The sequence below is a fragment of the Laetiporus sulphureus genome (genome assembly GCF_001632365.1).
Source record: "Laetiporus sulphureus 93-53 unplaced genomic scaffold LAESUscaffold_3, whole genome shotgun sequence".
NCBI lineage: Eukaryota > Fungi > Basidiomycota > Agaricomycetes > Polyporales > Laetiporaceae > Laetiporus > Laetiporus sulphureus.
Window position 1 is genome coordinate 450,711 of NW_024468512.1, and position 14,048 is coordinate 464,758.

Consider the following 14,048-nt stretch of genomic DNA (forward strand, 5'->3'; position numbering starts at 1 on the left):
TCAAGAGAAAGTAGATCGAGACTCGAGTCAATCGACTCGCCATCAACGAGATCTGATGATCTCCCGATCGTTCTGCGAGAATGCCTGTGCGGGTACCCGCATACATATCTACAGTACATACAACCGTAGTTTTATATCCAATGTCACACTGACAGCACGTATACGAGCATCAAGAATCTAATATTGTTTCTAGACGACCCTTAATAGCAGTATGTTCGACTTCTTTCCGAAGATCTCCATGAACAAAGCGCTTGGACGGCTCACGAATGGACCGCGTTCAACATCCAAAACGTCAGCAATGCAAAAGTGCTCGCCCCAGCGTAAATGTACACCCGTACATCGAACGGATTCTCCGTCAAGAAAGGGTACGGAACTGTTGCACATCAGTCGGGGTGAACGACTGTTGCCAAATGTAGACTCGATCTAATCACTTACATGAATCGTTGGACTTCGCACAGTATTCGACCCAAGAGCCATACGCGGCGCCTGCTATGGCGCACAGCACTGTGCCTCCAAAGACGGCTTGTGTGCGGGTGTACTTGCGTTCGACGAGGTAGAAATCAACTAGAAGGAATATCGCTGGGGATGCATGCAAAGCTAGATCAACGTTGAGGGGAATATGGATTAGTGCCTTTTCAGATGACGAGGGTACGCTTGCGTCAGGATGAGGAGCTTCGCCTGCTACCATGGGCCGGAGGATCATCTCGGGAAGCAAAAGGAGGAGGCTCCAATAGATGCTAGTCACGACGACGGCCACCTACAGCGTCCTTGAGAACGAACGAAGAGAAACAATGGATTTCAGAACATACCGGTAGCGCGATCATGAGCGCAATCCTCTTGAGCTTCCGCATCGCTATTATATTGTTAAAAGAACACGAAGTTTGTTCATAGGTACAAACTCGCCTCTGAACGAGGGGAACAGATCTGTCGTGAATCCGAGCACCATAGTGCCAATCGCCATGAACAAACTATACAGATCAATCATCAGCACATCTTGAAATGGAGGATCTAGCACGTACCCAATGATCGTCAGGAATTGGCCATGTCCTCCTTTTTGCGTCTCTATAACAGCATTGAACGGCACGTTCTTCAGGTTGAGGTAGCCGTAAGCCATGATGGCAGTCCCGATCGCGTGCACCAGTGCTGCTGCCGTACGCAAGTGGGGCATGTTTGCCGTATCTGGGGAACGCGAAAGCAGTGCTTGAGCGACATAACCCGACCGGCCACGCAAAGATCTGTACTTACCTATTCAATATGCAGCTGAGGTGTTGAGAGTAATCAATGAGCACTGCTGGGAATGGGGAAGCCCATCCCCTGCAGGCATCGTGGTAAGAATCGTAAGAATCATGCCATATGAAATGATGCGCGCCTACGTGTGCAGCCATCCACAGTCGAGTTCAAAGCTGTCCTCAACGCATGCTCTACGCTCTGTCCACCAGATTCAGGATACATTGCCAACGCGAGGGAAGACGTGCGGTATAAATATCTCTATTCTCTGGTTCGCACCCATCGGTTGCCTTCGAACTCCCCTCGGGTTCGCTGTGAAGTGTGCTCACATTGAGCTGGTCTCGCCGATACTTAACGAGAAAATCTGCCGCATTCAACAACAATGTCTTCGCATCGAGTCCTGGTGACCTATACATCTTCCCCACTATATCTATCGACAGACCAATGGCAGCATCTGCGTGCTTCCCTCGCTCGCCAGTTCCCCCTTCGTACCCTCCATTGGAAGTCCCCGTCTCGTTCCACTATTCAGACGATCCCGGAGCTGCATGTTGACTTCGTCGCACTTGAGAGCTTGCGAGATGAGCCTTCTTCCCAAGTGCCCCAGACACTCCTGGAACGGCCTTTACTCAACACATATTTCGTGGTCTGTGAGGTGAATAAAGCAGCTGAATCCACTTGTGAAAATCGTACTGAAATTTCTACGCCGCCAAGGACAGTGAACTATACAAGAACTCTGTCAGGAAGCAAATCAAAGAGTGGCATGCGCTAGTGAGCACTCGGAAAAACCAAGAATGGTTAATCGTCCACATTGTGCGACCAGAAGGGAGGACAGCGCAAGGGAGGATCTTCCAGATAAAGTCTTCTGTACTTGACAAGATCAAAGCAGATTTCAACACTGACAAAAGAGACAGGTGCGCACGCGTTATGCTGTATGAGCGTTAGACCTTCACTGTCATGATGGTATTCAGATGCGTGCAGCTGGTCTGGTCTGCAGAATATGAGCACCCGGCGGTATGGGCGGAACTCATCACCAAAATGAAGGAGGGGATACTGCTAGCCTTCGACTCTGCTTTTATTCAACGCGAAGAAGAAGTAAGGCGTTCGGAGGGCCAACGAGCTATGCCTGGGTGGAACTTCTGTACATTTTTTATTCTGAAGGTGATCCTCGGACTAACATGGTGTCTCATTGGCTGACATTCCTGATATCCGCCGCAGGAAAGCCTAGCTATGTCGCTTGAGGGGATGAACCTATTTGAAAATGCTCTTGAGCAATACAACGAGCTGGAAGCTTCGTTCTTCAAAGTACTGCAAGAGAAGAACCTATCCTGGTTCGGTGCGCTCATTTCTCCTGAGCCAACAGACGACTCTGTCGCTTTACTTTCTGTCAATAAGAAACGCTATCGGGACCTGATCCTCGCCAATTCCATTTCTGTCTTCGACTTTCGGGTGTATCTGCTAGCTAGGCAATGCGCTCTCATGAGCAAGCTCGGCAAAATAGCCGAGATCTGCGAGAAGGTGGTGGCGTTCCTTAGTGGGTTTGGCAGACGGCTGCGAGAGCTAGAGGTACGCGACGCGGTCAATCCACACGCATTTCTAATGCAAGATGTTTCAGGATACGCTACCGCCCTTCTTTGTTGAGTCATGGACATATTCTTCGGCCCTTAGCGTAATCGATCAGTGTGATGTGTGGGCAAATCCACCCGCCATGTCCAAAGGTGCTGTGGCCAGGCTGAATGCTGTGAAGGGAGAGTTGTTGGAGCTAGCGCAGCAACAAGTGAGTGGGCATGCCGTGCCTCTGCTCAACATCTAAGCTCATTTCGGACTAGTTAGATATCATTGGTATCAGAACAGGCCATCTGCCATCTCGTCCTCCCTTCTCGATTGCACTTCCTCCCCCCAATCCTGAGATGAAGACCATCGAACCACGCAAGCGGTTTTCAAAGAAGATCTCGCGTTCAGAACTGTTGAAAGTGCTGACGGACAAGGAGGCATTCTATGATCTATACCAGCAAATTACTAATCGCGCCATTGAGCAATACGCAAACGCTGGCCGTCGTAAATTCGCGCTGAGACTTCATGGCAATCTGGCAGCTCTTGATCTGTGAGCCAATTGCGTAAATCTCTCTAATGTGACCTAACCCCCCAGCTCTAAGCATCCGAGGACGATTGCCAAGTGCCCTTGAGACGTATAAGAGTCTGCCTGCCCACTATGCGCCACATGGATGGACCGCTCTTGAGTCCTTCATGCGATTGCAGGCTCTCACCATTCATGCGTCTTCCCATAAGGAACGAGACGGAGACTGGATCTCCGTCGTTCTCGAGTTCCTCAAGGCCTATGTGGACGATATGGGGACGGAATTGCTCATGGATGTAGATGACCACAAGACATACATTGCGAAATTGGTGGCCGAGCTTCGGAGTGCGGCTAACGCACTCGAGTCAGGTATGAGCATCGGCCATTTCGGGTTTATTCTGCTGACCAGCAGCGTGCTCGTTGGTATTGCATCATGCCAGATTTGCTGTATCCCGACCACCCTGCGTTTTCACTCAGAATCATTAGCAGCAGCATACGCTTGTCGGGGACGCAAGACGGAGCATTGCTCGACGTAGTCGTGCGTAATCATTTGCCATGCGTGAGTGCAACGACTATGAATGCTGCCTTCGATGTTCACAATATTGCAGGAACTCGCTGCCGATGAGGTAGTCGTGATAACGACCGGCTATGAAGGCGTTCAGATACAGTTCACGAGTCAAACCACAACGATTCCAACCGGAACTAGCACGTTGACATTGTTCAGCCCGGTAAATGGTATATCCTGCCATGTCATCTGCGCTCATACATTTTACCTAGTCTGTAACACCTGGCCTTTTCACATTACAACTAAGTCGTATTCGACTCTCCCGGGTTGTGTTGGAGTGGAAGGAGATCAAGGGCCAACTGCAGGCAAAGGGTGCGAAAATCAAGGATCTCCCAACCCTGGTCCGAATCCCGAAGGATCTACATTCTCTGGACGTGCGTCTTCATCCACCCCGGATTAGTGAGTGTTGCAAGTTGTTGTACTGTTTGTTGTCCATTGACCCGTCGCAGTCGAAGTCGGTAAACCATCGAAAATAATGGCTATTCTACGAACGGGCAGGAACGATGTATCGAGCGTGACTCTACGACTATCCTCATCCACTGGCGTTACATTCAGGACGAACGAGGCCACTTTGGATAGCTCAGGTAACCGATCTATCTGAGGCAAGTCGGCTTGTTCACCCACTTTATATAGAATCTGTCAAGTGGGAGATGACGGACAACACAATCACATTCTGTGACATAGCGCAAGAACGGGAAGTGGTCGTATTTATTCCCCATTCTGATGCGTCATCTTATCACACGCTGGTGAGTCTGGCACCTCGCGAGCACGAGGAAAAAAGTGAGACTTTCATTAGCGAGTGAATGTTTCCGTAGAATACGTCACCAAGTCTGAACCGGACATGGCGCGCAAGATTCACCTTCTGCGTTTTGTCACTACTTCTCTTCCGATGACAATCAATGTAGAAGATTTCTTCCGTGGCACAAGGTGAGAGACCGCATAGATAGGCGAGAATGGCTTCATGGATGTCTAGCAGACTGTTTACTCGGTTCATGTTGTCAACAACGTCTCATCAGCACGTACGTGTACGAGCGGCAGACCTGCAACCGTCGGATCAAGATCGTGACAGCATCAAGGTCACCAACTGCAGGCTGCAAAAGCCTTCTGTTATGGTACATTGAAGTGCAGATCTGAGATGAATGCTGAACGATCATTGTATTGAAGACGGTAACTCCTGCACAATCTGGCAGATTCCTGTTTCAATTAGACTCTCTGCGCGGCAAAGGTGATCTTTTCCGAGTCATGCTTAATGTGCCACACTCAATTCTGTCACTAGCTCGAGAACCGCTAAAACTGTACATCACATATCGTATGCTACGCGAAGGTTGTATCTTGAGCGTTTTCGTGAAGTTTCCGCTGACAGATGGGTTGTGCGCTAGAGGTCGAGTCCTTCATTGAGGCAGCAATCTCGCAGGTCATCGAGGAGTCACCTTCTTTGCAACCTCGTCGCGCAGCCCTTGTTGATAAACTCATCGAGGCTCTTTCTGGGGACGCCAATTGGATCGAGTTGTACGGACTGACAGGTGAACTCTTGGTACCTAATATCCCGGACGAAGAGGAAGCGGTCTTGTCGCGATTGAAGGAGGTGAGCCTTGGCTATATACGGTGATGCACGCTGACATTACTCTTTTTGAAGATCTTGGGCGGTGGAAAATACTCTGCCACTTTATTCGGCGAATGGCGCAACATCATCATTCCAGTGGACGTACCTCAAATCCACGTGAGCTGGATGCATGTCTTATGCTAACGGATATCTCATGTTCGCGCAGATTCTCGCTGCCGCTCAATTACGTGTGCTCGCCAATCCCTTTTTCACCGAGCCAACATCTGGTAGGATCCTGCCCCTGTATGCAGGACAACCAGTCGCTGCAGCTGTCAACGTCCGCACTTCGTTCCATTGGGCGCCAAATGAAGATGAGGAGACGTGTTCCTACATACTTCGGTATGATGTTGAGGACATGACTGGAGACTGGCTGGTTAGTGGCCGTAAAAGAGGAAACTTCCTCGCAAAGGTGAACTTGCTATCGCGGTGAAACAATGCGGCATTGACACACTTTCCGCAGGATGGAACCGATTTCACGATCCCGGTTACCCTGATTGCTTTACGCCACGGAGAGCTGTCCCTGCCTCAGGTTGGAATCACTGCTCTGCCCTTGTCGGGAGATAGGCGGATGGGTATGTCGCCGACGCCGAGCTGCGAGACGTACCAGGTGCATGGTGCAGAGAAGGTGCTGGTGTTACCACGAGGCGGTCGGACTACGTTCATCATCGATATGGGACACGAAAGTATGGAATCTCATGTTGCTGTTACTGCATGATGTGCCATGTATCTTCTCTGTACATAGCAAGTTGCTCATTCAATACTTCATCTAATGTGCTAGACAGTTTGCAGGGCCACATCGTTCGTGGGGCCTCTGGCAAGCGCTGGGTGAACGCCAACAGTCACGCGTGACAGGACGCGTGCTTGAGCGCGTCAGGTCCGAGCGTGCTTCTCAGCGGCCATTTCCTGTCCATATTTGATCTGCAGCCTTGATTACAGCTACTATGTCGGACCTCTCAGACTAGTGTGTGGAGTATTTCTTATTCAGTCTCGCTCATTAACTTCGGTTCAGTGAACTGGAGCGTGAAGCAAATATCGCTCGCAATCGGGAGATATTGGCCAAACTAGACCTCACTGTGGATCTACCGCCTGCAAAAAAGCCAACACCCCAACCTACAGCCAAACCAGTTCAACCATCTAAGAAGGCTAAAGTCAAGAAAGAAGTTGCCGCACCGGTCAGGCAGTCCGCACGCCTGCGGCGTGCCACAGTTGATCCCAATGAAAGTCCGGCAAAGAAGAGGAAGAGAGAGGTGCGTCTCATACATTGCACAATCACGCCATGAAGTTAAATAAAAGACCGGAAAGGCGGAAGAGGAAAAAATGCGCAGGAAGGAAGAGGAGGAACGATTGGAGGCTGAAGAACGTGAAAGACAGGCTAAGAAGCCGCGACATAATGATATAGACCTTGCAACGGTGATGGAGGGCCAAGATGAGACTGACATAGGCACGTTGAGAACAATGCTTCAAAGCATTCTTCAGGAGACACACCCCAGGCGCCTGGTTGCGCATGACGCCTTCACTTTTGACAGTGATGAGAAGGAAGAAGCTGCTGTGGCTGAACTGAAGGAACGGCTGGAACACCTCAAGGTCGTTGCTAGAGCGAAGGTAACGGAGGACAGAATCTATACCGCAGCATACCACGCGGAACCGACGAAAGATCTCATATTCTTTGGCGGTGAGCTGGATGGCTTACACTGTTTGTTGTTGTGGTCTCACGATACGGTGACTCAGACAAACATGGGCAGCTTGGCATATGGGATGCGCGTGCACCTTCCGACGAGGTTGCAGACGAAGATGGAGATGTAACTCCTGCAGCGACCGAAGAAAGCGGAAAGTATTGGCGACTGCAGTTACACTGGCCCGCCACGTCAAGGTCGTCCATCTCAAGCATCAAATTTGATCCAATCAACTCTCATAGTGTACGTCAAATGTGCGATGAAATTCTATCTATCAGAGTCCTGAGCTGTCTCCAGATATATACCAGCTCGTACGACTGTACAGTTCGATGTCTATCCTTTACATCAGGGATATCCACGGAGATTTTCTCCACGGAAGAAGCATTGATATCCTGCATCGATTTGCCACCTAACGGCAATCAGATGTGGATATCGGACGCTGTTGGCGGCTTGACGCACTTAGATCTGCGGGAGGGCAAGGGTAGCGCGAGATGGTACCAGGTATCTGACCATAAGATCGGCAGCGTCAGTGTGAATCCCACAAACCCACATCTCCTAGTAACCGCGTCCAATAGTCGTACGATGAAGTGAGCGTTACGCTTGAGAGACCAACCTATCCGCTTACAGCTGAATCCGTTCTGGTCGTAGGATTTGGGATACCCGCAAACTGCAGAAAGTTGCAATGCAATCGAACGACGACAGCGAGTTCAACCACGACGTCATCAGCGATTATCTAGCTTCTTCCAAAGGCAAGGGCTGTATGAGAGCCGATTGGCGCCACAATAAATCTGTCAGCTCTGCGTACTGGGATCCCCGAGGAAGGTCCATTGTCAGCACGAGCTATGATGATACGCTCAGACGTACGTTTAGCCAGTCGTCTCTGCATGTACACATCTCATTTGGGCATCATATAGTCTGGGAGTTCCAAGGTTCAGTGTTAAAGCGTGATTCCGCCTTCCCTTCATCAAGGCCGTTCTCTCAGATCAAACATAACTGTCAGACGGTGAGATAGGAACTGATAACTCATTTATCCGGACTCACCAGAGAGATCATATGCAGGGGAGGTGGCTGACTGTCTTGAGAGCGCAGTGGTCACCCAACCCTGATTATTATCCTCACTTCACAGTAAGACATACTTTTCTTGTTGCTGCTTCACACCTCTAATCTATTTCGCAGGTTGGCAACATGGAACATTCCCTTGATATATTTTCTTGCAAGGTATGCTTCGTGTGAGTCCGAACTGTTCAGAAGTTGATACTACAAAATCAGGGTGACCTCCTAGCTCATCTTTACGACCGTCAACGGTACGAAAAACGGTAGCTCTCTATATCTTGAGTCTTACATGGTCCCCGTAGTATCACAGCGGTGCAGGCAGTCACATGTTCACATCCCAGCGTACTCGAGCGCGCAGCCAGTGGCAATGCCAGTGGACGTTGCGTTCTATGGGCTCCTCCCGATGACTAGACTACACCAGTGCGGATCGGTATCTGGGAGCCAAGATGCCTGTCGAACACTTATCATCACTGTACTTTTGTGGATGTATCCTGATTCTTCACTAATGGTCCTGTCCTCCAAGGAATGCGTCAATGTTCCCCGGCTATAATGTGACAACGGAACTGATTGCAGAAAGCTGATGCAATGGTGTTGCGGACATGCGTCGAAAAATTGAATCGTGTCGCAGAACACAGAAATGACAAATGGATGGACGATATTCAAAAAAGCGTCACCTGAGCGATTCGAACACTCGCGGGCAAAGCCCAACCGCTGATAGCTAGAATAGCAGGCGATCCCGTTAACCACTCCGGCAAAGTGACTCAAATAGATTTTCTTTTTTGGATGCTAATGACAATATATGAATAGTCAGTTACCCGTTCCCTGACTGTCCGAGATTGATCGTTACCACGTTCAACTAGTCAGTTTACAGGCCTGTGACGAGTTCACATCTTATGGCTTCTAGAAGGACTCGTAATGACAGGAATCCTGCAAGAAAAATTAGCAATCCATCTCAACCGCCTCAATTTCCATCGTTACAACCGAAACATGGAGTCAATGTCCACCCACTCATAGAGGATCAGATCCTGTTCATTGACGTGCGTGCATTGCATTTCAATTCTACCAAGCTTGTTGACTGTATAGTAGAACATTCTTACCGCGAATGAATGCAGGATTTATTCGACGTTCATCGATGGCCAGCCTTTAGAGCTAACGCCACCCAAGAAAAAGGGCGAGGCTGACCGAGTGAACTGTACGTATATCACCATAAGTGTTTATCATGCTTCTTGTGATTAGTATTGAATACGATTTATTGCGCACATGTAGATCGAATGTCTGTAACATCGCCAGAGATGGCACAACGCCTATTTGATCTGCTCTCCCCTCACTTACCAAATTTCCCATATCCTGGATCTGCGAAGCGAAGAAACGGCCCATCATCACGACCGGTACATTCAATGAATTCGAATATTCGAATGTACAAGTACACGCCTGGGCAATACTTTGGCCCACATTATGACGATTCTGTGCACGATCCGCAGACCGGAGCCAAGTCGGAGTGGACTCTCCTTGTGTACCTCTCTGGGGTAGAGGATGAGGTCAAAGGCGGAGAGGTGTCACAAATTGTTGCGACTCCGGCTCTCTGAAGCTGATGCATATACTGTCTGACGCGCAGACCGTCTTCTACACGACTGAGAAAGGCAAAGGACGTCAAACAATAATCGCCCCACTGAGCCGTGGCACCGCTCTTTTGCATCGGTATGCATATATCCTTACATACGAAACAACTGACTCGAGTCCGGCAAGCGTTTGCAGCCATGGGCATGAGTGCTTGCTGCACGAGGGCTCTCCCGTCATCGAAGGCACGAAGTACATCCTCCGGTCAGACCTGATGTTCAAGGACTGACCGACCTCTTTCCTGCATTACGATGCCTATGCCCGAAGTTCTGGTAGATACAACATTACCGGAGCGCACATTCACCTTCTTCCCTTAGTTCTTTTCTTCATCGAAGGCATACCAGCCTCCACGACATCGTCATCTCTGTCCCTGTCGTCTCCTCCGCCCTCCACTCTCCTCCGCTTCCGGCCATGTCCTGGCTTGCCGCTTTGTTCCTTCAGTTCATTAATTGCGATCCTGCCCGCTTCGTCTACTCTTTCTCTGAGCAGTGCGACCTCCTCTGCGTCTGTCGGCCACAATTCCATTTTCTTCCCAATCGTAGCCTCGATACGTTGTATCAGTTCCACATCATATTGTGTCACCAACGTAATGGATTTCCCGGAACGTCCAGCTCGTGCAGTGCGACCTACACGATGAATGTAGTCTTTTGAGTGTGTTGGAATATCGTAGTTGATAACAGCGTCAACATGCGGGATATCCAGACCTCTGTAATGCGAAGCATGAGTGAGAGCAGAAGCTGTAGTATATCAAAGGCCTGACCGGCTGGCGACATCAGTTGCGACCAACACTTTCCGCCCACCACTCTTGAACTTCGCTAGCGCACCTAGACGGGCGCTTTGGCTCAACTGGCCGTGCAAGGGGACGGCGGGGAAGCCGAGAGTGCGCAACACAATCGACAATCTGCACAGTGCAACAAAATGAGCAATGCGCAGACGGAATATGAAAATCAATCGCACCTTTGAGCATCATGGACGGTCCGGGTGAAGATGATGATTGAGTTTTGTGCCAGGACATTGGCCAAATATATGAGGTGGACATCTTTCTGGACTAGCGGGATGAACAAATAGTATTGCAGTAAGGTCGACACTGTAGAATACCTGGACGTCACCGTCAGAATTGCTCAAATAGGATGGGAAGCTACGGTGAGAGACGTACTTTTCTGAGACTTCTATACGGACGGGATTGGACAAGCTCGCTCGCTGAAGCTTAGCAACTTTTGTAGTCATCGTGGCAGAGAACAGGTATGTCGTACGTTCCCTCGGTATGACCTTTAATATGTTGTCAATTATAGGCCCGAAATCCATGTCCAGCAATCTATCCGCTTCGTCCAAAACCTACTGGCAATAGCTCAACCCTTACGCCAAAGGCAGCGAGATATGCATAGATGCTCACAAGAAATTTCAGGCCTCTCAAACTGAACCCCTTAGTATTCTCTAGGTGGTCATTTAGCCGTCCGGGAGTAGCAACCACGATATGCGGCCGTTTTGCTAGTGCGACCGATTGGGCCATCATGTCCATTCCTCCCACAATAGTTGCACACCGCACCCCCATGGATGATCCGAGACCCTCAAACTGCTGCGAAATCTGGTAGGCAAGTTCCCTGGTGGGCGAAAGGACACACGCGAACAGACCCTTCGGGTCCTCCCATAACTTTTGGAGAATAGGAAGTGCAAAAGCAGCTGTCTTTCCGGAGCCAGTAGACGCTACGCCGATGATATCTCTGCCTTGAAGAGCATGCGGGAGAGACTGGATTTGAATATCCGTAGGTGTATTGAAGTTCATTTGCTTGACGGCCTCCAGCAGCGGATCTATCAGCCCAAGCGACTTGAACGTTGGAGCAGGGTCCGGAGGAGAAGATGTTGAGGCTTCATCTGGAGAAGGCATAGCTGCAACGGCACAGGGTACTCGGAATGTGAAAGCACAACAAAAACTTGGCCAGGAAATTTAGACTCGAGAAAACAGGATCATTGCGGCCCATCGAATTCCAATAGTGAGTATATTCCCACGGCTACAATTACAGCCTAGTCTATGTTATCGTCGATGCCGAGCGCACTCCCCACAGCCCTCCTCACAGCCACATTCAGCATACTATGGGGGAAGAGAGCTGCCGGCAGTGTCATGGACTCAAGGGTCCCATGGGCTGGTCGCAGCACCACCCACTCCCGCGGTCAGCAGAACAGCACTCCCGTTCTCAGCTACGTAGAAACAGTCCTCCAACCTGATGCCCACCTACGCAATCCTATCAGCCAATGTCTCAAAGATTTCGTACGTGGCGACATACCTGCCCTTCCATGTAGATACCGGGCTCGTCAGAGAATGTGTGTCTTGTGAGGATGACATCCGAGGAGCCCCCACGCAGGTATGGTGATTCGTGGACTTCAAGGCCGATGCCTATGCATTTAGGGTCGTCAATCGTTTCCCGCTCATTCGACAAGCATGACATACCGTGGCCAAGCCTATGCGTGAGATATTCTGCATAGCCTTGCGCGGCGAGTGTGTCTCTCGCAGCACGGTCTACTTCGGCAGTGGTTGTCCCATTTCGTGCGGCGTCGAGTGCATTGGCCTGTGCCGAATGCACTAGGTGCCATAATCTCAGGTAGGTCGCATGGATCGTGGAGCCAGGGAGAGCGAATGTCTACTTGAAAGCACCATTAGTCTGTTGGGACTTGAGAAACATGTAGGTACGTACCCTCGTGACGTCGCTGTGGTAACCGTGCAGTGATCCATCACAATCAATCAAAGCAAAGTCGTGCGCCCCCAGCACACGATCCGTGCCGCTGCCATGAGGAAGAGCAGCATTTTCTACGCAAAGTGAGAATTTGAAATGAGAACAACGCAGCCGAGATCTCACCTCCAAACAAAGTGAGGGCGCCTGGGTTTTGCAGCCCGGCAGCGGAGAGCGCCTTCACGATCAGTTGACGAGCCTCGGATTCACGCATACCTATGTACATGTTCTCGCGTACTGCACGAATAGCTAGAACGGTGACCTAACGTGACTTCTGAGTGAATATTGGAAAGCCCAATGTACGGCTGGCAACTTACCTCATTCACACATTTCATGATCTCGAGCTCCTCCTCGCTTTTCCTCTCCCTGAGCCGTCGGATCTCAATAGGCGCAAGAGTCACCTTGAACTCTGGTGATGCCTTCTGAAGGCCGTCCGCAACAAAGCTCCTCAGCATCCCGTCGACGAATATTGTTCCTTCCCGCAGGTGAGGAATTGCGGACAGCGCCACATCATAGGGGTCCATGTCTTCCGACCATGTTGGATATGATATATCAGAAGCACTTGGAATGGAAAGCAGCTTTGCGCGAGTAGCCTCGAATGCCGGCGTCAATATTGAGACACGAGCCTTCACCTGCTCTTCAGCATCGACCTCAGGTGAGATGATAAGCAATAGCGGTCGTTCTGAGAGGAACCATTGCGCCTCCGACAGATTAGCAAAATAACCGGCGCTCGCGCCGGGCTCGGCAATGTAGGCTGAAGCATTCAGCGAGTGAAGGGTCTCCGCAAGCGCTTGCTGCCGCTGCACGAAAGAACTAGCAGGTATCGGGGAGATATGAGCGCAGTGGTCGGCAAGATGTGAGAAATCTGGCTCCGTGTTCAGACCCAGTGAACGGGACAGCGATTTCGGTGGGCCCGTGAGATGGTAGATGAGGATAATGATTTGTACGATGATGCAGGCCACTATCAGCTGGGTAGATGCATCAGACGCGGCCATCTGAATTGACTCCAATCATACTCACGCGACCAGAGCGATGCGCATGGTCACGCGCTCGAGCCGCTCCACCAGACAACGCACCAGGCAGGAACTGCGACTTTGAGTCCATGTTGCGGACGTCTTGGTGGTCGGCGAGATAGAGACGGGCGGCCCGAGCGCGGATGCCGTAGTAACGCGTATCACGTGGTCGCGGCCGCCCACAACGCGTCTCGTTCGCCCGGCCACACTCTCAGTTCTCTGCATGGACTGTCTCCTCCAGCTTCAGGTATCAACCTTGAATATAGCAACATGGATACAGACCTCCTTCTTGCCATGCTGGCGAGTCTGGTAGACCAGTCAAAGTCATACGAGCAAGAAGCCTTGCTGGAGGCACTTCTGGCGTGCGATGGCAATGTTGAAGAATCAGCCGCTCTGATTGCTCGAAAGAAGGGAAAAAACTCAGAAGATGCCAATAGAAAGCGGAAGCGGAATGCTGCACTGGATGAGTGGCTTGGTACGTCTCGAGCTGAGACTGA

General features: G+C 50.5%; 6 protein-coding genes and 1 non-coding gene across 7 annotated transcripts; 3 read left to right on the forward strand and 4 right to left on the reverse strand.

Moving 5' to 3' along the window:
• Positions 1-65: 65 nt before the first annotated feature.
• On the reverse strand, positions 66-1,325 carry LAESUDRAFT_671055 (uncharacterized protein). The gene is made up of 6 exons (XM_040905450.1): positions 1,246-1,325; positions 1,020-1,179; positions 904-968; positions 810-853; positions 436-757; positions 66-373 (listed from the first exon to the last, which is right to left on the reverse strand). Exons 2-6 carry the CDS (start codon positions 1,166-1,168, stop codon positions 261-263), a joined length of 693 nt encoding a protein of 230 aa, XP_040769009.1. The 5' UTR covers positions 1,169-1,179; positions 1,246-1,325; the 3' UTR covers positions 66-260.
• Positions 1,326-1,390: 65 nt separating this feature from the next.
• LAESUDRAFT_809238 (uncharacterized protein) lies at positions 1,391-6,258 on the forward strand. Its single transcript, XM_040914125.1, has 20 exons — positions 1,391-1,879; positions 1,939-2,138; positions 2,196-2,385; positions 2,443-2,790; positions 2,840-3,001; positions 3,054-3,328; positions 3,381-3,670; positions 3,742-3,860; positions 3,910-4,029; positions 4,079-4,265; positions 4,316-4,450; positions 4,500-4,612; positions 4,663-4,793; positions 4,843-4,978; positions 5,031-5,091; positions 5,143-5,190; positions 5,246-5,451; positions 5,503-5,586; positions 5,636-5,878; positions 5,930-6,258. The coding sequence occupies exons 1-20, from the start codon at positions 1,610-1,612 to the stop codon at positions 6,182-6,184; spliced, it is 3,573 nt and encodes a 1,190-aa protein (XP_040769010.1). The 5' UTR covers positions 1,391-1,609; the 3' UTR covers positions 6,185-6,258.
• A 111-nt stretch (positions 6,259-6,369) lies between these two features.
• Positions 6,370-8,845, forward strand: LAESUDRAFT_671059 (WD40 repeat-like protein). Its single transcript, XM_040905451.1, has 11 exons — positions 6,370-6,430; positions 6,479-6,716; positions 6,772-7,141; positions 7,198-7,385; positions 7,440-7,729; positions 7,791-8,002; positions 8,057-8,145; positions 8,202-8,267; positions 8,319-8,360; positions 8,412-8,446; positions 8,498-8,845. Exons 1-11 carry the CDS (start codon positions 6,411-6,413, stop codon positions 8,604-8,606), a joined length of 1,659 nt encoding a protein of 552 aa, XP_040769011.1. The 5' UTR covers positions 6,370-6,410; the 3' UTR covers positions 8,607-8,845.
• Positions 8,846-8,863: 18 nt separating this feature from the next.
• On the reverse strand, positions 8,864-8,956 carry LAESUDRAFT_t9. The gene has a single exon. It is a non-coding gene; the product is annotated as a tRNA-Ser (tRNA).
• An 81-nt stretch (positions 8,957-9,037) lies between these two features.
• LAESUDRAFT_262141 (uncharacterized protein) lies at positions 9,038-10,132 on the forward strand. Its single transcript, XM_040901775.1, has 4 exons — positions 9,038-9,232; positions 9,282-9,387; positions 9,462-9,748; positions 9,811-10,132. The coding sequence occupies exons 1-4, from the start codon at positions 9,089-9,091 to the stop codon at positions 10,039-10,041; spliced, it is 768 nt and encodes a 255-aa protein (XP_040769012.1). The 5' UTR covers positions 9,038-9,088; the 3' UTR covers positions 10,042-10,132.
• LAESUDRAFT_720492 (DEAD-domain-containing protein) lies at positions 9,652-11,747 on the reverse strand. The gene is made up of 7 exons (XM_040907826.1): positions 11,206-11,747; positions 10,969-11,147; positions 10,770-10,910; positions 10,573-10,713; positions 9,942-10,518; positions 9,809-9,893; positions 9,652-9,746 (listed from the first exon to the last, which is right to left on the reverse strand). The coding sequence occupies exons 1-5, from the start codon at positions 11,695-11,697 to the stop codon at positions 10,113-10,115; spliced, it is 1,359 nt and encodes a 452-aa protein (XP_040769013.1). The 5' UTR covers positions 11,698-11,747; the 3' UTR covers positions 9,652-9,746; positions 9,809-9,893; positions 9,942-10,112.
• Positions 11,748-11,783: 36 nt separating this feature from the next.
• LAESUDRAFT_740823 (peptidase M24) lies at positions 11,784-13,658 on the reverse strand. The gene is made up of 7 exons (XM_040911104.1): positions 13,559-13,658; positions 12,856-13,506; positions 12,665-12,800; positions 12,503-12,615; positions 12,259-12,448; positions 12,095-12,204; positions 11,784-12,042 (listed from the first exon to the last, which is right to left on the reverse strand). The coding sequence occupies exons 1-7, from the start codon at positions 13,640-13,642 to the stop codon at positions 11,938-11,940; spliced, it is 1,389 nt and encodes a 462-aa protein (XP_040769014.1). The 5' UTR covers positions 13,643-13,658; the 3' UTR covers positions 11,784-11,937.
• Between the last annotated feature and the right edge of the window lie 390 nt (positions 13,659-14,048).